Here is a 21,869-nt window from a genome sequence, read left to right on the forward strand (position 1 = left end):
GCCTTATTATTAGATTATTGTTATTATTGTATGTGTGATGTGAAAGTAGGTGAGTTGATTGGCAACATGGGACATGCCTATAATGCATTAAACTACAACCAGCAAACAAAATTGGGTGTCCTAATCATATACGAAGACCCTCATCTAACTAATTCCTGGACCCCAACAATTGCGTCCAAATACTAAACAGCTCAAGATTAATCATCTGTCCCTACCAAATTAGTTACAAAATTAATTGAATTGAACCACCAGATCAATACTGTCCATACAAATTTGGTTACATACTAGTGAGTGAAGTATGTGTTCGAGTCAAATACTTATGTAAAGTTAGATTTTAAGTTACCACATATTTTGTTTAAATCCAAATTCAGTTTTAGACCTTATAATTGTGTAAATTGTTTTAAAAATTTGGGAAGTGTTATTAGCACTTCAAAGTAGTATCCTATACTATTATAATACAATTATAATTTTGTACATGCAATAATGTCCCTAATGAAGAGAGAGAAAAAAAAAACCTTCAATGAAGACACAACGTCCAATTAGAACATACCGCGTTTTATATATTTTTATTTATGATTCATATTCCGCAGTGCATGTTAGGTTACTCATTTAATAATGTGGTAGGGAAGGGAAGTCTATGTCGATTTTTATGTAGGTGTTATCAATCACCACCATGTTATAATAAGGATGTGCAACGTGATTGTATTTTAGGGTATAATATGTTTTAGTATTCACGTATTATAAGTTATAACATATGTGGATTGATAACATTATAAGGCGGTCCCGATGAAAAAAGAATCGTATTAAATGGTGAAAATTTAAGAAGATATTCTACCACATTATTGTGGCAATAAGTAAGGTGATGATATAGAAGGTAAGGTGAAAAATATATTTATTTAATTCTATAGTATATTGGTTTTATTATGGCAGGTTATTCTGGTCTGGATATTATATTTTCAGAGTTACATGTTACAGAAACCGTGTAACATGCGCGCCTGTCCTTTTCTTGTGCGGCTCTTCTATATCTTCTAAATCTCTCCATCTCCTCTTGCCTATTTCTAGTGTTTTCTAGGCTGTGGCTTAATTAGTCCACAACCACAACCACCGCTCAAACGAGAGTTTCAAGCCGTTTTTTCAGGTTGGAAGGAGCCCAAGACCTTTCTTTCTTCTCATTCAAAAAGAAGCTTCAACGCCTGTAAGGCACCAGGAGAGAGGACGAGAGTCAGAAAACTTTCGTCCAGTGGGGAGTGTGGAGAGTAAATGCGCTCGTCCATCACCTCCGCCACCCTCCCTCTCTCTTTCACATTGTGAAGTTAGATAGAGGCTCGAAACTGGTTGCTTTGGGAAATTAAAGCAATTCTGGCAGGTAAAAAAACTCTGTAACATATGTAAAGATTTTGTCTTTCTTTTTGCCAATCTTTTTTGCCACAAAATGATGGCCGTACATAGTACGTATCAATCTTGACGTGTTGCTTCTAAAAGTTTTTGTATGCTAATTGGTATGGCGGTGGTTGTTTTCTGCGATAAAGTTCGTGTCTTGGTGGTTTTCTGGGGATACGGGATTTGTCTCTGAATTGGGTTCATCCGTTTGATTCAAAGAAAGCTATGTTGGTTTTTAAAATGATTTGGAAGTATTTCTAAATTATTTATTGTTGTTTTGTGAACAGAGAAGGTTTTTGAACAAACAAATTTTCCCAAAGCTTCCAGAGAGGAGCTGCAGCATATAAAACTCTGGCCGACGATTCAGACAAGTTTTCTCGAGCCGGAGCAGGTGTTGGCCCTCAGTTTTCTGGTCATCAACCCTGTTTCGGGTGGCCTCAGTCACTGATTTGGTGCCTTCCTGTTGATTATGGTTAAACACTTGGTCCAACTAACATCAGTGTAAAGCCTCAACAACCAGACTTTTGGAATTTGAATGTGAGCTCAGTTTTGAAGAAAACAGCAGGCAAAACCAGATTGAAATACAAGCGTTTTTGGGTTTCGGTGCATTTTTTAGGATTCAGAGTTTATTGTATCAAAAATGACAAAATTCAGTTGCTTCTCTGTGATAGTTAGGCGGAAGAAGAAGGTTCAGGTGAGACTCTCTCTCAATATAGTTGGTTTCTTTATTGTAATGTGATATATGTATTTGGGTTTTTGTTGAACTTTGTGAATTGTGATCCGCTCAATTTTCCGTCCTCTTTTTGCTTTTTCTGTTTAATTTTAGAGAGATTATGAATCTGCAAGACCTGTTGAAGTGGACAAGGCAATTAGAACCCTGCAAGTCAGGCTTCAACAACAGCCAGTGAAACATTTGGAGATTGATGGGACCTTGAAGCCAGCAACTTTAGGAGTCTTGATACCTTATGGTGTTGAGAAGAAGTACACTACCCCTAGTGGCAAGGCAAGGAGCCCTTACAGTCCTATTGGGTTTGTTGAAGCAGCATTCTATGAAGGGGAAGATGAGCATGAAGGGAACCCCTTAGAGAGGGAAAACTGTTGTAATGATTGCTCTCATCTGCAAACCCCTGAAGCCAATTCAGGTGAAGTGACTCCATCAGGGAAGATGGATTTATCTGAATCTGATTCAGGTGATAGGGGTGTTGATAGGATTCAAAGTGGGCATCTTAGTGATCCGGGCATAGGGAAGGCAGAGTTTTGGGCATCACCAAAGCTTACCAGGTCATGCTCTAATTTGGAAACTCATCATACGGATGTGGTTAAGAAGATGTCATCTAAGTTGCCTGCTTCGAAGAGTCAGTATTTTGAAGAATTACATGAATTGGCAGACAGTGTGACGAAGTATGTTGATCCTGGCAGCCCCGGTTCTGTGTTAACCCACTTCACTGCTGATAAAGTGATGCTGAAGAAGCATTCTTCAAGCCAAGTTCTTCCTTCTAGAAGTAGAAAGTTGTGGTGGAAGTTGTTCCTTTGGAGCCACAGGAACCTGCACAAAACAAGGACTGCAAAACAAAAAACGCCTAGCCCCATTTCTTTGAACAAGCAAGGAGGGTACTCTTCGGATACACTCGAACCAAACCGGGCTATGCAGTTTGTCAAGATGGAATCACCTCTGTCTTGTACTGGAGAATCATTGAACAAGGGGAAGAATATTGCAGATGACAACAAGAGCTGGGATGGTTTTAACGTTGGAGGCTCTGCTTTATGGCCTCAGAACCAATGGGTTGCTTTCTCAGCAGATACATCCTCATCTACAAGAGTGCAAGAGTGGGTGAAAGATCTCAAAATGCAACCCTCGGAAAATAATGAATATGACTACGAGGGACTCATCACCCCACCGACCCCGCCCACTCCTGAGACTCCTCAATCTCCGGTGAGTCCTGAGACTACTAGATCAAAAAGCGCAACTTACTTTAGTCGAGGTCTTGACGAGGATACTTTACATGCTAATACTGTGATCCAGACTCTAAATTCTTCTACAACTGTGGCTCACATATCTGGTATGGGATTGAAAGCTATCCCCAACATTTCATGCTTAGGCAGTCTTCGATCTATCAACTTGTCAAACAACTTCCTAGGTATGTTGCTATAGCAGAAAACAAATAAACCATAGAAGTTAATACTTGCATATTGGTTAACGGTACTAAGCGTCTTGGCAATTGTTCTCAATTTGCAGCCCACATCACTCCAGGATCGCTGCCGAAGAGCCTTCACACGCTCAACTTGTCGAAGAACAAAATCAGCACCATTGAAGGACTAAGAGACTTAACTCGATTGCGTGTACTTGATGTCAGTTACAACCGCATTTCTAGAGTTGGACGTGGTAAGCTTTTATCATTCTAACTTTTCAACCATCTAATTGATCTTAGAAAACAAGCTTTCCCAAGTAAAATGTACTATTCCAAATGGTCACTGATTCACTGTGGATCTTAATGGTGCCAGGGTTATCAAGCTGCACTCTAATCAAGGAGCTCTATCTCACTGGGAACAAGATCAGTGATGTCGAGGGTCTACATAGGCTACTGAAGTTAACAGTTCTGGACCTGAGCTTCAACAAGATAACAACAACAAAGGCAATGGGACAGATGGTGGCTAACTACAACTCACTGCAGGCTCTGAATCTGTTAGGGAATCCAATCCAGAACAACATCAGTGATGAGCAGCTGCGCAAGGCAGTTTGCAGTTTCCTCCCGAAGCTAATGTACCTGAACAAGCAGTCCATCAAACCACAAAGAGCAAGAGAGGTACTCACAAACAGTGTAGCCAAAGCTGCATTAGGGAACAAAGGATGGAGCCCTCGTAGAAAAGATGGCAAGAGGCTTAACCAAAAACGTGCCTCGTTAAAAAAGCCTAATAACATATCACCAAGAAAAACTTCATCACTTCCCATCCATGGGCACAAGAGCGGTGCAAGTGATGTACAGAAAAACATACGCAAGTCCAAGAGCATATCCATAGCTGCACTCCCCTCTTCATCCCATTAGATGCTTTTTCCATGTTAGCGGGCCTTCCCAAAATTTTGACACAAAATTTGTAGGGGGTGTCTCTCCCTTCTCTGTTGTTTTCAGAGTCTCTTCAAAGTCTGTAGGGCTACAAAGACCTGGTAGTTTTCATGTCAGTTTTCCATCGGTTATTATATATATGCAGGCTGCATTTTTGCTATATTTGCTAATTTCTATTTAGTTGAAACCAAATTGGCTCTTACTATTCATTACAAGGCAAAAGAAAAAGGAAATCATTAGAGAACATAAGACAAGAAACCCATGTTGATGTTGCAACCTAAACCTACTACAAGATGCACATCCAAAGCAGCTAAACGAATTTGGAAAATGATGATTTAGTAAATTGTTCATCGATATTGTGTTATGTACTGTGATACCAGGTATCGGCCATTCGCCCCAAAAAGGGGTTTTCCCTTATAATGATGCAAGCAAGTCGCGAAATTCCCGACTGTTATTTCACATTGTGAGAGCAATTCAAGTAGTTCAATTTCTAGGCGGCAAGGGCGAAGGTTAGCTGGAGGTTTGTGTCTACTGTATGATTCCAAATTAATATGGAAAAAAGAAACAGAAAAACAGAGCACGGCTTGGGATACTTCGACATGGAAGATGACCATTTAGGCCAGCCATATTATATTACGCCCTAAAGAGAAATCTTGTGACCAAAACTTGACGTGGAAAGACATATGCGGGTAAACATCATAATGCTTGCAAACAAAACCAAAATCTTCAAGCTTTATCTTCTCCTGTTTCAAATCTTTATGGCCTGAGTGGTCCACAGAGAGAGAGAGAGAGAGAGAGAGAGAGAGCTGTGAACTAAAATTATGATTCATTGCTACCTCTTGGTGTTTATAGCATAGGATGTCACTAAAGAAAAAGGCATACTAGAAGATTCATCGTGCCAAGCTGGCCCCATAAAGATTTTCTAAGAACGCACTGGTTTCTGTATACAAAGTAACAAACAAAATATTAAAGTTAATTTCTTATTTTACAGGACAAGTGCTTAACAACTAACTTTACCAAACTTCGTATCTTTCTCCCTCTTTTTTTTTTTTTTTTTTCCTCATACGATCATAAGGATACTCTACAAGGTTCACGCTCAAAGGATCAGAACAGAACTTTGGAGCTCATTTTCACCAATCATTAAGTACCTGAAATCTAGTTACAAAAGAATACAGAAACAAAATTTGCTCTCCAAGTAAATCCTTGCTTTGTAGTAGAATCAGAATGCCCCTGTTCACAAAATTCCCAGTTCATTTTCTTAAATGATCACCATCACCCTGGCACCAGTTGACCAACAAGACATGAAAACTCCTGCTGCAACTCAAAGCCCGGAGGTTTATTTTTGCACACCTTCATCCACAAAATTACCAAGTAAATCGTTGATAAATAATCCAAATTTCCACAAGGTGCCACCAAGCTTTATATACATCACATGTTATGATTTCTTATGACTCGAAAAACCTTGCAACACAAGATACAGTTATGTCAAGGACCAACCAAGATACCTCTGATGCACCCAAATTCCTTCTAGGTCCAAGCTTCCTCAAGCTATAACACAACATTCCTTGAAGCACAAGCAAAGAACTCCCTCAAATTGTCCAAACCCTCTTGTCATTTCCATTGATCAACACAACCCTGTTCCATTTCCTTCATTTCAGCATACTTATACAGCTTCTCATTGAAAACCACCTGCGGATCCTTCTCAATCAAAACCCCATTTTGGTCATAAGCATCTTTCAAGAAAACAACCCAATTCATCTCTGTCCCCGCGAGATAAAACGTTCTGGGCTGCTTAAAAAGCATCTGATAAGTATGCTTGGTCAAACTAAACTCCTCCTTGAACTCCACAACATGGTGTATAGAAGCCCTCTTCTCCAATGTCAAGCTCAAAAACTCATGCAACACTCCCACTCTGTACTTCTCCGCTTCCAGAGTCCAAAGGTCCAATCTTGACCCATCCGAATACGGCGAAACCAGAGGAAGCGAGTTCAATAAGTTCAATTTCCTCTCATCCTCTTTTTCCAAACCCAAATCCTTCCCATGCTTCACTGGAAACCTGAAAGCCCTCTTCACTTTCTCCTCGTCAACAATAAACTCCCTCTCCAAAGTGCTCATCGCCAACAACGGATCCCAATTCACCAATTCAAGCATTCTCTTCCCACCTTCCTCAATCACAGTTCGAAAATAATTAGGGTACTTCGAAACCCGGTCCCGAAAATCTTCTGGGATTCCAAATAAGGACCTGCAATGGTAGATTTTACTCAAAGGGATACGCTTGTTCGCGGACATCATAAGCAATTTACGAACCTTGTTAACTCGGTCGGATTCCATTGAGTCGACAATGACTCGTTCCTGTTCGAGCAAATCTTCCATGAACTCGGTGAAGCCGATCCACATTTTGTTGTCGACATGGCGGTAGGTTTGGAACAGGAGGGGGTGGCGCTGGAGGGATCGGGCGATTTTCCGGCCGCGAGGGAAGCCGAGTTCTCGGTGGAGCTTGCCGGCGTCGTCGAGGCGGAGGACGCGGTGGGGCTGCTTGGAGAGGAAGTCTCTGGATTTTGTGAGGAACCGGAAGTGGGCATCGCGCTCGACGATGTGCTCGAAGTGGGGGATGAGGTTGGGTTGGGTCTGGACGAGCTTCGTTCGAGGGCTTTCGTCTTTCTTGCGCTTTTTTTTAAATTTTTTGGGGGTTTTGGTGATGAGGAAGGAGGTGGAGAATGGAGAGGTTTGGAGGAGGAGGAGGGAGAGCTGCAGGCGATTAGGGTTAGGGTTTGGGTTTGGGAGAAGAGGTGGGGGTGTGGCGGTGGGGGTTTTGGAAACGAGGAGGCGCCACCAAGCCATGGAATTTGCAGTGCTCCGCCCAAACTGAAGTGAAATTTAAATTTCAGCAAAATGACCTGATACTACAACAATTTCTCAAACTCTATTTCCAATTTTTAGGTTTACCTATAATTTAACCCAATTAAGAACTAGATTTTTGAAAAGAAAAATATGGAGGGAAATAAATTTTAGCCTTGCCCCTTGCCTCTTTATCCAATCTTTAGTGTTTCTAAAAGAAATCATAATTTTCTTTTGTAACATTTAAATACTAACACTTTATGAGAAATTTTATGAGAGAGCTAGTGAACCAATTGGCCCAAGAGTGACTCATGGGTGTCTCGAACAAGCCCAGAAGAGAAAAAAAAAACCCTCTGTGCTCAGAGAGCTAATGCCATTTGCTGCTTCACATGGACAAATCTAAAGCATGCTTGCGAACTTTGTTTCCCAAGAAAAGGCCAAATTACAAGCTTCACATTTGAAATGGATCATGTAATATTGCAAATGTAAAATATAATCAACTTTTGATGGTGCTTGACATAAATGCATTGCCAAGCATGTTTTTACACTATAAGAAACTGACTGCATTTGTTTATTCTGTAATGATCTTCACAATCTTAATCATGTGGTTGTATAGTTACAATGAGAAATTACATGGAAGATTAAAAATCTAATCCTACACTTCTCTCTCACTTGCTCCGGACCTCAATACCATAATAATTACATGACCTATGTCCTATGGCAGCCTTACGGCTCCACAGGAGTTGTGTCGCTTTTACAAGACCGAATTTTGATTTCTTTTCTCCCATGTTTTCTTTGGTTTCTTCTGTCCAAAATTTTTGATTCCCTCCTTTCAACGGCAGAGCTTTATGATGATTGATTAAAATAAGTAAATGAATATGAATGAAGTGATATACCACCATATCTCAGGCTCCCTTTGGAAACTCCTTATTAGTTTGCTTGTTTCTTGAAGAAAGGCTTTTGGCATATGAGTAGTTTCTCATCGCTGTTGCTTTCGATTTCTACCACACGCGCATCCCACTTCAGCCCTGTTGTCAGAGCTCTTGCTGATTCGACAAGAGCAGCTTTGTCATGGATTATCACCCAACCCTGCAATAACCATCAACATCAGAATCATAACTAACATAATGAAACAAAGAAGAAGCAATCCTTCATAGCAACTGTAAGTTTCTTTTGTGTTTTGGTGGCATTGAAGTTAATCAATTAGCCTCTTACATAACTTGTGGATGCATAGTGGTTAAAGGCTTCATCCAACACTAAAGGAAAATATGATTATCATATGCTTGTCCATGTTTCTGACCAGTTGCATCCTGACATCTTACTAGACATCTATCCATCTATAAGAACTGGTGTCTATATAAGGCTTAAAAAGCATTTCCTCTATGAGTACAATTTACTTATCAGCTCCTCGTTCTAAGGGCAAATAGCCAGCGTGGAAAAGAAACCGCACTTAACTAAAACACAGACAAAACCAACAGCCAGTATTAGTATCACCAAAACATAGCCAAAACCAAATGAGAGTTTTATTTTTCTTCCTTGAGTCATTAAAAGTGGAAAAGTTACACAGTACCATATATGCAGTGGACACATGATTTTTATGGATGTACAAAAGACCACCCACATGGTCCTTGCTACAAACTTAAATTTTTTGAAAACTTACATATTCTTTAAATGGTAAAAATACCAATAATATAACTGTGACATACAAACTTGCATGGCAACCAATTCAATCTTGCGTGCAAAAAGCCATTCAATGCAACAAATAACATATTCTGGGCACAACAGAATGCTCCGATAGTAAATTGATTTTTAAATTGAAATTTATAATATGCTCTGTAATCTTGCATGATAATCAACATCCAGAAATTAATTAGTGCATGTCTGACTAGTTCTTCTGAACATTCAAAGCCATTGAATAGAATTGGAACAAAAAGGACCCTTGCAAAATAACCATAGATAAAATAGGACCGTTTAGTACGGGTACCTCTGGACGAAGCAATCGATCAATCTCAGTGAATAGATCCAGAATGGTACATCTGCGCTGATGATCAACTTCAAGGGAAAGAAGTCCTGCTGCATGCACCAGATCATAGGTTCTTGGGTATGTTGGAAAGGGTTCACACCTGAAAAGGAGAAAAAGTAGTATTAAAACAAACTATAAATTCAATAGTTACAAGTATCCTTTCACAAACCAAATGTATGATGACATCCCTTAGCATGCATTGCTAGTTATTTCTTCAAGTTATTTACCCAAGTTACAAAATTGTTCTAATGATGAATTAATCCAAATGGCAAGGCTGTTCTAATACCGTCCTGCCCAATGAAATTTTAACCAGAGTTTTCTAATTTGGCAGCTAACCAAGTAAAATGAAGTAAGAATTCCCCCATCAAGAATTCAACCATCAGATCCGTAAAGTCAGCCTAATTTAAAAAGCTTGAGGTCATTTTTATAATACAAAATTCCTGTTTGGTTTACCCCACTGATCAACCAAGGGAAGGAGCATCAGCTGACTACTAAACATGAAGGCCAAAAAAATCCCTAGTTAGGGTACGAATCTACTCTCTCTCCTTCATGAATGTTTAAGTTAAAAAATACAAAAATCCAATAGCAACAAGACTTGGGATAGCAAGCAAAACAAATTAAGTTGATATGGTACTTTTTGCAGATGAAATTTGGTTAAGTTTGAGATTCCAAGTCAAACAAGATGTTAGTACATAAACGGTAACTGTAAGACAACATGATGTAAGGAAAGGAGGATGCAAAGACAAAAGTAGTTTTACCAATCATGCAGAACACCGACAAATCCCCTGTCAAGGATCAAGGGCAAATAATTAGGTCCATTTGATGGGACCACATTCATGACCCACACGGATTTTCCAGCTTCCAATAATGCAGAATTAAAACCACCAAAATGAGCATTCATGTCAAGTACGTTTCTAAGCATGTTATAGGGTGGTGAAGGATCCTCATCGCCGGGTCTCTTTGGATGATCTGAGAATATCAATGGTGATAGAAGAGACCAATAATTACGGACTGCCATTTTCCAGGTCTCGGCATCCTCAGAGAGTTCTTCTGGGTGCAATCCTGAATGAAAATTATAACACATACATAAAGCATATGATTTTCACCAAAAATAAAGTAAGAGATACATGGATAAGTCAGGGGCTAAGCAAATAATGCATTTATTTTTTCCACTCTAAGCTGTATCAAGAACACAAGAAGTACCATATATTGCAAGTTCACTCTTGTTTGGATTAGCCCTTGAAGGCCAGGTTGTCCTCTCTTCAATAGGAATCCATCGGCGGCTTTGTGTTCCCCCAATACAGGCTTGGAGTGGTCGATAATATGGAGATTCAACATCATGGCCTTTGCTGCATATAGAGGGACCTGAACCAGGCTTCCTAAAGAATAAGCAGATTGTAATACAAATCAGTATCAGCTCTTATTTTTGTGCACTAAAGACCAAACACATATGATCCCAAGTTGAGAAGAAAAACCGTGTAAGTTTCCTTACCGCGAACTATAACAATTCCTTTTACTGGTCTTTTTCCATACAACTGTTTCATCTTGTTGTGATAACATCTCCCAGCAGAGATTTTCAGCAAAATCATGCACAAGGTTCCACCTTTTCTGATTCACTTTGTTACGACGAAAGGTCTCAGCATTTGTAATTGGTGATGTCCAGACAAAGTATCCACCGGGCTTCAAAACTCTATCAACTTCAATCAAGAGGATCCCATCTGTACGACATAACATTTTATACAGATGATTAACATACACTAAACATGGACCCATCCAAATCCAGAAATTCACAAAAGCAAAACCAAGGTGCTCAAATTCACAGTCCAGATTCTAAGATTCTGCAAACTAAGGTTTGTGCATCACATCAACTTTTTTCTCTTATTCAAACTTTCTTTTTTCCAATTACCCTATTAATGGTCAGATAATACTTCACAAAATATACAACCACACCCAGGAAAATTTTGTAACCCATAAACTGTTACTCTAAATATTCTTCTAAAGAATGAAGATCTACTAATATTTCTGGAAATTCTTTAAAATAGAGAAATTGATATTTGTTGGTTTTATACATTTGTGATACATAGTTTTCTTTCAGTTCTCAAATGTACATAGGTTTCAGGATAAGTTTACAACAAACACAACATAACGCAGAGTATTTGCAGATATACAATTACATATGCATATATGGAAGTCTAGAAAGAAGAACCACTTTGTGATAATTAACTTCTGACTGATTACCTCGTTGGTCCCAATCAATGCCACACCGTGCACAATGCAACATATCAAAAGAGAGAGATGGATATGGCAACTGTTTCGAAGTAAAAGAACCAATCATCGCAGGAAGACCCCTTTCAAGCGTTAGCTGAACTTGGCTTCCTGAAGCCTCATAGTTTGCAATGCACATAGTTAGGATCTGACTGGAAAAGAGATGCGCTCCAAAACTACCATAACCACACCCTATATCCAAGATGGTTCTCACCTGTAAAATTAACGTTGACACTTTCATTCATCAAAAGTGTTTATATAATACAGTTCATATGGCACAAATTCATGTTGCAGTACATCAAGGAGAAAATATACTACAAGTGAACATAATATAACCATATTATGCTATATCGTCTTCGTAATAATCAGAATCATATAAGACTTTCTGTAAATGATCAATCATGCAAGAGAAACCAACGGATATGACATATATCTGTATATCTGTATTTATGTGGTATGTAAGCATGTATGTATGCACATGTACACATATAATGGCACCAAAGTCACCAGAGACACTTGGTAGAGTACCCTACGGAGTTTTAAAGCACTTTCACTCTCTTTTGGAGTTAGCGATGTAAAACATAAATGCCTTGAAACAGGTGAGACAGCTTATTACCTGAGCTGCAGTTTTCATGCCAAAGGTGATATTTGACATATTTATCAACATGTAACTATAACTACCCAATAAAAGAGTGTGTTGATTCATTATCTTAAACTGAAAAACCTTTCATTTGGACTGGGGGTTAGGCTAGGACCCCTGCTTGTTCAACATAATTAAATGCTCTAAAAAAAAGTTTCCAACCACTTGGCTAAAATTCTAAAGAGACCTGTTATAAGTGCAATAAACTACACAAGAGGGAAGACAACCAAGAAAAAGAAACGAGTTAAGAATGTTGCCATTAACATTTGGGGTCGGTTCCAACAATTCCAATCCACTTACCCCAGCTTGTATAAAGTTAGATTCATTTCTCAGCCCTATCATTTCTGCAATTTGATGAGAGTAGTCTTCAACACCATCAAACATCAATGAGGCTGAACGGAATGAAATTTGCTCTTCTTCCAACATCATCATCCTGTATGTAAATGGAAATCCAAATTTAAAGCAAGATCAGGACAGGTTAATAGAATTATAACACAGTTGGCTAATAAGAGAAATGTAGCTCACCTCTTGGTCAAGCTTCCAGAAGAAAGTACCTCCTGCGCAGTTATTTTCACATTTGCCACCCAGATGACATCTCTACCAGTAGGCCACCTAAGAGGAATTTTGTACTTCACAGGTGGAAGAACTAAACAATTTTGCCTCATTCCATACTCACAATGCCGGTCATATTCATTGCCATCAGAAAGACCTAAGGCAAGATTCTCCGAAACATTGAAGCAGGGAACATGATTTTCAAACTCCTGAGGACAGAAGTCCAAGTCTCTCAACCTTGAAGAACCAAGAGAAAGCTCTCCAATATGCCACAGATCGGAAACAAGTTGCTGTTGGAGTCGCCGATAACCATGGTATACGCGACCTCTTGAAGTCGTTGAGATGGAGATTGTCCACCAAAAGGATCCAGTAAGAGCAAGAATAACAATCAATATTAAACTTAACTTCAACAGTAGCAGCGCTAACTTGTGCCGACTTCTAGGAGTACTGGCTATTAAAGGATCAGATGCAAGGCCGTTTCCAGTATTTCCATGTTTGGAAGGAGAACTGTCTGGGAAAAGTACTCGAATAGGAAACCTAAATGCAATACTGTTGTTATCAGAAGAAGCTCTTCTTTCCAAATCTTCTTTATCTGTTTTATCTTTCATTTGGGAGTCCCAAAAATCATTGCTACTCCCGGAGATCCGTTCCCCCGCTGCCCCAGATGAACCTCGATGCAGAGGTCTGGACATTCTTAATTTCAATTGACGGAGACCAGGGAGCAAGAATCTGTTCAATTAATAAAAATAAATAAAAATAATCTGTATACAAGCAAAAGAAATCCAGGAAAAGCTCAAACAAAAGAGAAACAAGCTGAAACGTGAAAAGGACAGAAACCCAAAGATGTTCTTACTTAAATCCTACGAAAATTTCAAAACGAGAATAATCCTTCATTAAAAATTTATAAATTTTAAATAAAAAAAAAAGCTTTCTTTTTTCTGGTGAGGCCGAAACTTCATTCAAAAGAGCTGAACATAAAGATTCGATAAAACCCAGGATTGATTTCTACCCAACAAGCTTAAGTAGAGGAAAAGATAAAATGGTATCCTTGAGCATGATCATTTCCTAACTAGATCCATTAACCCAGCACCAAGAGACCCCATCAACATTCAATCAATTAAAAAAGTAAAGGGAGATGTTTTACTAAGAATCAATTGAAAAGAATAAACCCAGAAAGGAAGACAAAGTGCAATTAAGATTTACAGAAATAAAGGGGCAGTAAAGCATATGCATTTCGGTATAACTAAAGATTTGGATCAGTTCCCTTACCAAAAAACTTAAAATTTTGGATCACTTTCAGTTCCCAAATGAACTGGTAACAAAAGGGCAAGCTCATTTCTATTCAAAATTCACTTCTCAAGACCCAGAAAAACAAGTTGAGCAAAACCCATTTGAGATCAATCCACAACTTAACCAAAAATAGTGGTTATTTAAACTGCAACAGAGCCAAATGTAGCAAAAGTCAGAAGCAAAACAGTACCTTTTTAATCAGGGGAAGAGCAGAGGAGAGGTGATGGATAAAGGGAATAAACAGTAAGAAAAGCCAAGAAATTCTTGGACATCAGTATGAATCCATAGCTAGACTTGCTTGTCTTGGTCTGCTTATGCCACAAACGCTTGTTCTACAGTGAGACTCCGATTACATCTCACTTGGGTCTCTTCCTCCCACTTTGCTCAATGCTTTAGCTTAGAGAGAGAGAGAGAGAGAGAGAGAGTTGAGAGAGTGTGGAGATTTTGTACCGATCCAATCACGACAGAGCTCGTGAAAATTGAATACTATGTATGATATGTAATATGAAAAAGAAATATACACAACTGTAGAGAGAAAGTATAAATATTAATTTATTTTATATAATCGTTCATAATAAATGCTGGGTTGTATGATATCATATACATAGCGAACACGCTATGTCTTCTTACCATGCAGAAGTGCACCGCCGCTGTAAATTCTCACTTTATTATTTTATGTCACAAATAAAACCCCAATTCCCACAATTCCACATTAAATTCTGGTGGAAAGAGAAAGTGTGGCAACATGGTCTTCCACGAAAGAGACCTCTCCTTCCCCCTATTTTCGCTCTACAATTTGGCATCACTAGTCTTTCTCTTTGGACTTGAGAGATGTTTGGTATTCGAAAAGTTTGGGACAAATTTAAAGGGTTATCTTCCTTTTTTACATACATATAATATTAATATCGAAATTTTATGAGCGAGTGACAAATAAGTTTTTTTTCAGATGACCGTTATAAAGTAGATGATTTATGATTTCGGTGAGTAAATTTAAATTGTTGTGTGTGATCTTTAATTGTTGAATCAACTTTTAGACATTAAACAGATATGATTTCACTTTTAAAAATTCTTGTGAGAAAACACAGCTAATTTTCAAATTAAAGAAATGTTTTTTTTTAATACCAAAAAAACCTTACCCTGAAAATGTTTTAAGACTATGGAATGGATGGGCTTTTTGGGAAGAGTCCCCACTCAATCTTCCAAATCCAAAGAATTGAATTTCTCTTTATAGAAAGCAAAGGGAGGAATTTACTAGCTGACCTCCTCTGTGGCTCGTGTCCATCTGGGCTATGTGCAAAGGTAGATCTGAGCAGTCTGTGACCCTTAATTTAATAAGATTGTTTTATGGATCTACAAAATAAACTTTGACTTGCCGCTGATTTGCCGGACACTTAGTCCCCCTCAAATATTTATCTAATGCCTCTAAACAATCTTATAACTCATACCAACCTGTGCACTTGCTTCAGTTCTCACTAGCTCCACTCATTTAATATTGTACACCAACGTACAGAAACAAACTTTCATTGTATTTTACAGATATGAATTTAGTTAAGTTAGTTAGAGCGAATGTACTCTCCATTCTACATCCGAGTTCAAAACCCCTTATATAATTTAGATTAGTTTAAAGTAAATTATCATTTATATTTTTTAAAAATAAATTTCATTTTATTTTTTTGCAGAACTAAAACTTCCATAATGCATACTAAATATAAACAAAAGCGTCAACGAGGTCTAATCTAGTAAAAAAAATATCTTAATTTACAAATAAGTGGTCTCATATTCAAACCTCCATGACACATTGACAGTGTATGTGAGAAAATCTCCGTTTCCTTTAACTTTGCCCTAAATAAAAAAGTGCATCTTAATTACCCTGTTGAAGTCTTGTGTTTATGCAGGGAAATGCTTTTGTGGGGTTAAAAATGGCATAGTTGAAGGCAGATTTTCAACCTTTGCCCTACCTTTCTTTCTCTTTATTGAAGTACCGTTCGACTCCTTCTCACTTCCCATTCTGTTTGTTTTATGGCAGGGTTAACAAGCATCCAAAAGCTAAAAGGACAGATACTGCTTTAACATAGATTTAACTAAGAATCGTAATCATAGCAGTAAATAAATAAATAAAAATGAAGAATAATAAAGTAAGAAATAAATAAATAACTAATTAATTAATTGGGTGAGCTTCCTTTGACAGGTAATTATACATTTTGTGGGGCCTTGGGTGTGAGAATATGGATGATTTGGGTCAGAGAATCAGGGAAAGGGAGTTCCTCTACAAATGGGGCAATTCTTCTCTACTCTTCTCTTCTCTGCACTCTTTTAAAGAAAAATCCACATTCCACCACATCCTCAAGGTGATATTGGTAATTTCGCTTCCTCCAATTTGGTTCTAATGAGCCAATCACATTTCAGTTCCATGACATGGCGGCACAGGATTGGGTACCCTTGTGCACCTTGCCAGAGGAGATTGAACCCTTGAAATAAATTAATGGGCTTTTTTTTTTATTCTATTAAATATGTGGAGGGGCTGACTGCGGACACATGCAAATTTCGGAAAATATTAATATCCAAGGGAGTCAATTTCGGAAGTAAAAAGAAAAAAACAGGAGGCGAGGTGTGGGGCCCGCTTCGCCGCGTTACTCTGTGTCGGTGGGACTGGAGAGATGACGTGTCGGGCAGAGGTGGACAGGTGGGATATGAGAGATGTGTGCTTAACACAGAGAATCATTGCCCCGAGTCACAAGTGTGAGCGGGCGTTGGCGCTGTGCGTTTTGTTTGTTTGTTGTGGCGGTGGAGCGAAAACACGGAATTGAAGAGACTGATGACCCACGGGAGTTAAAAAAAACGCTTAGGCCAAAAAAAAAACAAATAACAGTAAATGAAAGCGTTGTCAGGTAAGCGTACACAGCACAGGACGCGCTTTATTTCCTTGTCACGGACTGAGGGATTAACTGCGAGTCGGCGTCCCTATCCTATCCATGACGGATTAGGTTATATTAGGGTTGCTTGGAATTATTCACAGGTTGTGAACCATGCATAGTGATTTTTTTTACATTGTGGTGTATGAGAATTTTCTAATTGTCACGTGTGTGAGTTTTAATTGTCAGAATCGTCTGTTTTAAGATTATCAGTTGTATAAGAAATTGAGTTATCTAATTGCGGTCAAAATTATTTACCAAATTTGATATATCTATGCCACATTTGTTATACTATATCACCATGTTATATAGTAGGTTAAAATTTTATTTAGCTATTGTTACCCCCTTTCCTAACTATGATCACGAGTTTCTCTTTCGTTTCTTGGTTTTTTGTCCTATACGAATTGAATTTGTGTGGCATCATTTTTACTTTTTGCCAACAACTCTTTGGTCAAGAAAGTTGTGTTGTTGAATTGGAAGAAAGAAATTCAAAACAAAAAAGGAAGAGCACTTTGAGCTCTTTAGCTTATAATCAAATGTTGAATAGAAAGAAAAAAACAAGAAGCGTTACGTTTAAATATTTATTTATATGGGTTTGACATTGACATCTAGATTATGATAGCTTGAGGGGAATTGGATGCTCTTCGTGTCTTGATCAAGTTGAAGAAATATCAATATCTCTTCAAAGTTGCATCGAGTCGTCAATATTTATTTTTGTTTTTATATGCCAACGAGGTCTAGTTAGTTATAAAGAGTATTGACTTATAGACAAGAAATCTTATATTTTAAACTCTCATGACATCTTAGTTAATGTGTACATGAAAAAATCTTCATCCCTTTAATTTAAACAATCACTTGCCAATATAACATCGTATAGGTTGTACAAGAAAACAAAATGATTCAGTACTTTTTTGGGTACTTTTTTTTATACTGTATTTAAATTTAACATTATTTATATACTGATGTCATGATTCAGTAATTTTGATGCAATAAAAAAGGAGGAAAAAAAGACAAACAATGTATAGAATACGACGATAATAAGCTGGGCAGTGGCCACCTTGCTCAATCCTCAATCCTCAATCCTCATGGCATGGCAGAAATGGGGCCCTTGTCGTCCCATGTAAATATTCCAGAGGAGAAAGCAGCACCATGCTTTGCCTAAAATGCGTCCGTACCAAAATCTATACAATGTGTTCAATATTATTAATTGAAATCCATTTTGCATGATTGTCTAGTTCTAGCTTTAGTAGTAAACTTGTCCAAGGCTGCGGCCTTCCCTCTGCCACGGTGGGGTTGCTTTGCTCCCACTGAAAATTACTCATCATTTTATACTCAACTTTTTTGGATTGTGCCTACTCCATTCATAGAGAATTGGTGGGGTTTTTTTTTCTTTCCATATTTGTTAATGGAAAACATTTAACTCCTTACATGAGTCATTTCTTCTTCAAATTACGTCTAAATTTGACATGTTTTTATTAAATTATTTTTTCATATTAGAGAATTCAAACTCGAGTTCAGAATGAGAAACACATTCGTTCTAGTCAATTTGACTAAGTTCATATCCATATGAATTTATTTATTTTAAATGATGAAAAAAATGAAGTTGGGCGACACATACAATATTACTCATGAATTCATATTAAAAGAGATACCACCAAACTATATGAAAAATATTGATAATTGATTGTGTAATTCAATTCAGGGACAAAAAAACTACCTTAACTTTGAAGTTTAAATGCACATTTGCACTAGTTTATATAATATTTGCTAAGTAAATAATAAATGCATTCAAAATACAAAAAGTATCTTACCTTGATGATGACGATGTACTGTTTTCTGCTTAAATGAAGTAACATGTTTCCTATAAAATAAAAAAAAATAAAAAAACTTATGTCCAAACAAAAATTTAAAAACGAAAACAGAGTGTAGATCTTGTAGACTTGTAGGGGTCATAATTAATAACATTGATAAAGGTGTTAATCATACACAAGTTTATGGTTAATTACCAATCCTAATGTTTGACTTCAATATTTTTAAATTAATGACATTTTGAAAAGATTTTTTGGATTGGACTGGATGGGCTGCTGTGCTTCGGTCAAAACATATCACGTGAGGTCGGTATGTTTCCACATTAGCAAATTCACATCAACCATTTGACTTAAGTAGTAGGCAGAACCCCATCACAGCTATGTTTACATTGAAACAAACAAACAAAAAAAAAAAAAAAAAACACAGAAAAAAACGATTTTGCTATAATTATGGCTATAGTAGCGGTAATGACAAAATAATCAGCCAAATGGTGGACCACCTAGGGTAATTACCATGGTCTTTACTTTAGTCTACCAAAAAATAAAAGTAAAAATTAAAAAGTCAACCATCCACCATGCATTTACTTGTAAATTTGTAAAACCAAGTTCATATATGCAGATTTTTCAATAAGTATTTTATGTTATGAATTTGTTAAATATTTCTAATCTCGAACTTTGTATTGCATATATGTTGCACATTAAATTTACTAACATATTTAATGAATGCAATCCAACGATCAATCGAGATTAAAAATATGTAATAAATTCTTAATTGAAATACTTATTGAAGAATATCTCAATTAATAAATTAATATTATTTGTAATTTGTTTCCATTATATATATTTTAGAGTGATGATTAGTGTGTGTGGTCAGTGAGTGTTACGTTATATGTCAAGAGGGCCATGATTTCATGATAAAATAACATACAAATCATCGAAAATGCTCAAAACGCGGTATTTTGAATATTTGTAGTTGTCGTTTTGAAAGGTAATTAATTATTGTGTTAACAAGATATTTGATTTGATGTTTATGTCGTCCTCCACTGGGGAAGATTCTCTGGGTATCGCTTATATCCACCCATCTGTAAAGCACTAGCAGCATGCCAGCCATTATAATTAATTTTACTCGTCAAATTAATCAGTTCAAGACTAAAACTTACTTGCTTGAAGATTAATTTAACACTTGGGGTTTGATATATTTTCAACTGTAGCTTCTGTTAAAAGTTAGGGTTTGAGACTGTTAAAAGTTAGGGTTTGAGACTGTTAAAAGTTAGGGTTTGAGAACACCTCAAGGGTGGTCGGTTAATTATCATTCAGGCACGGAGGGCACTATATTGTGTTCTCTTTATTTGTAATCCAAAAAGCGAAGTGAAACCATAAATTGAAAGAAAATTTATTTTACCGAGTATGTAACACTAATGTGGAGGGAAGAAAAAAAAGTTATATATTTTCACTTTTAATTCAATTTAACCACTATAGTTTAAACACGGGCATATGATTATATCCTGACAAAAGTCCAACACAAGCCGCTCAAAACTGAAATTTGATTAGACATGCCCCAACCTAGGCCTCATATCACTTGTCTTATTTTACAATATCTAAAGAGAATTCTTTCCACCCAAACCCAACTTATTTTTCATGTTCCATTAAAAACCCAACACCACTCTGATTAAAATTCCATTTTACCTACTTCTAATTATTAGTAGGCAAGCAAGGCATTTCATTAAAGGAGCCCACCCCATCACCCCAACACAAACTTATCAATACTTGGTCATTTTCATGTCGACTAAATGATGCTTTTGACAGCAAGCAATGTCTCGTTTGTATACTTATAATCCCTTTCCTTATAAAAAGTAGACTAAAACCCCAGAAAAGTTTCAAGTGTCTCACTCTGAGAGCCATAAGAAATGAACCGCACAAAATTAATCACAGCCATGGCCAAATGCCAACCATGGCAATATGGCATGTTGGAATGGATAAGCTTAAGCCCCACTGCATGTGATGTCTTTAAATGAGGGCACTTTGATTTCCCATCTTGGTGATTTGGATGATGAAGACATAGCCCCATGCTCAGCTTGAATTTGATCATGCATAATTCATGTACCATGTGACCTCTCCACATCACTTCTTGCTCATATATAGCTAGGTTCACTTCTATCTTGATTCCTTGATCTAAACATACAAAAGATTTGCAGTAATAAATAAAACTATTTTAAGATACAAACCACTTTAATAAGTAAAATTTGATTCGATAATGAAGGACTCGATCGCTTGATAACACTTTCGTTTTTCCCGTTCAATGTGTCATTTTTAAAGAAAGAGATATATAAAAGAACATAGAAAATGATATAAAAAGGATGGGAGAATAACGGAAGCATGAAAAGAAGATGGAGGAATGAGGGTTAAAAGAACAATAACTCAATAAACAAGAAAGAGAAATATTTTAGTTTTCGTTCTATGTACTATTTCACGTAGATATTCTTCTTCTCATATATATTATTTTATTCTCACTATCTTTTCAAAAAAATAAAAGAATCATGCTAGGTAGACCAATTTTAGATACTAACTTGTGTATCATTTCTCTAATAGAGTTGGAGCCCACCAATACAATGGATCACACGCTCTATTAGAGAGATAGTACACAAGTTGGTATCTAAAATTAGTCTCCCTAATATTTTTCTAAATTAAAATTGAAATTGTTATTAAACAGACGCTAATTTCAACTGTAGAACACTTTACGCTACACATATGGACAAAAATTGGAATCTTGCTTTCCTCTACCCTTCAATCGAAACAAGAAGATACAGTTGAGAGACGAATAGAAAAAAATTCGCAGGATTTTTTCTTGATGTACAATACAAATACAAAACATTTCTCATCACAGAAAAACGCCCAAGTTACGATACGACTTATTAGATGTCAACAATCGAATCTGCACTGCCTGGTATCAATCACATTTTGGATCCACCTAAATACCATCTAATCATGCAAGATAAACGGACAAAAGGACATATTGGATTGGGATCATTTTAGACGGAATTTTTTGCCACCACAAATTAAACCATGCAATGTCAATACCATTCTTTCATTGACCACCTA

The 21,869-nt window shown here is 37.1% G+C and overlaps 3 protein-coding genes across 4 annotated transcripts; 1 reads left to right on the plus strand and 2 right to left on the minus strand.

Moving 5' to 3' along the window:
- The first annotated feature begins 1,003 nt into the window (after positions 1-1,003).
- LOC117614546 lies at positions 1,004-4,612 on the plus strand. 2 transcript variants are annotated; one of them, XM_034343392.1, is made up of 6 exons: positions 1,004-1,366; positions 1,668-2,074; positions 2,207-3,313; positions 3,404-3,518; positions 3,617-3,763; positions 3,883-4,612. In XM_034343392.1, the coding sequence occupies exons 2-6, from the start codon at positions 2,021-2,023 to the stop codon at positions 4,422-4,424; spliced, it is 1,965 nt and encodes a 654-aa protein (XP_034199283.1). In that variant the 5' UTR covers positions 1,004-1,366; positions 1,668-2,020; the 3' UTR covers positions 4,425-4,612. The 2 variants fall into 2 exon arrangements, with proteins under 2 accessions (XP_034199283.1, XP_034199282.1); XM_034343391.1 differs by having other exon boundaries at positions 2,207-3,518.
- A 934-nt stretch (positions 4,613-5,546) lies between these two features.
- LOC117614145 (protein WHAT'S THIS FACTOR 1 homolog, chloroplastic) lies at positions 5,547-7,395 on the minus strand. The gene has a single exon (XM_034342847.1). It carries the CDS (start codon positions 7,281-7,283, stop codon positions 6,054-6,056), a length of 1,230 nt encoding a protein of 409 aa, XP_034198738.1. The 5' UTR covers positions 7,284-7,395; the 3' UTR covers positions 5,547-6,053.
- Positions 7,396-7,736: 341 nt separating this feature from the next.
- LOC117628409 (probable pectin methyltransferase QUA2) lies at positions 7,737-14,612 on the minus strand. Its single transcript, XM_034360865.1, has 9 exons — positions 14,241-14,612; positions 12,734-13,489; positions 12,509-12,641; positions 11,542-11,782; positions 10,796-11,021; positions 10,507-10,682; positions 10,062-10,365; positions 9,265-9,403; positions 7,737-8,369 (listed from the first exon to the last, which is right to left on the minus strand). The coding sequence occupies exons 2-9, from the start codon at positions 13,450-13,452 to the stop codon at positions 8,211-8,213; spliced, it is 2,097 nt and encodes a 698-aa protein (XP_034216756.1). The 5' UTR covers positions 13,453-13,489; positions 14,241-14,612; the 3' UTR covers positions 7,737-8,210.
- Positions 14,613-21,869: the final 7,257 nt, after the last annotated feature.

This window comes from Prunus dulcis, chromosome 1, assembly GCF_902201215.1.
Source record: "Prunus dulcis chromosome 1, ALMONDv2, whole genome shotgun sequence".
NCBI classification, from domain to species: Eukaryota; Viridiplantae; Streptophyta; class Magnoliopsida; order Rosales; family Rosaceae; genus Prunus; species Prunus dulcis.

What these genes read in the sequence shown, in the direction of transcription:
- LOC117614546 (XM_034343391.1), top strand. Translation starts at nt 2,021, where the DNA reads ATGACAAAATTCAGTTGCTTCTCTGTGATAGTTAGGCGGAAGAAGAAG. An exon ending in GGCGGAAGAAGAAGGTTCAG is followed by an intron (nt 2,075 to 2,206) that starts GTGAGACTCTCT and finishes GTTTAATTTTAG; the next exon opens with AGAGATTATGAATCTGCAAG. An exon ending in CTTGTCAAACAACTTCCTAG is followed by an intron (nt 3,519 to 3,616) that starts GTATGTTGCTAT and finishes CTCAATTTGCAG; the next exon opens with CCCACATCACTCCAGGATCG.
- LOC117628409 (XM_034360865.1), bottom strand. Translation starts at nt 13,452, where the DNA reads ATGTCCAGACCTCTGCATCGAGGTTCATCTGGGGCAGCGGGGGAACGG. An exon ending in AGGAATTGTTATAGTTCGCG is followed by an intron (nt 10,683 to 10,795) that starts GTAAGGAAACTT and finishes CTTATTCTTTAG; the next exon opens with GAAGCCTGGTTCAGGTCCCT. An exon ending in GTCGGTGTTCTGCATGATTG is followed by an intron (nt 9,404 to 10,061) that starts GTAAAACTACTT and finishes TCTCCTTTTCAG; the next exon opens with GTGTGAACCCTTTCCAACAT.
- LOC117614145 (XM_034342847.1), bottom strand. Translation starts at nt 7,283, where the DNA reads ATGGCTTGGTGGCGCCTCCTCGTTTCCAAAACCCCCACCGCCACACCC.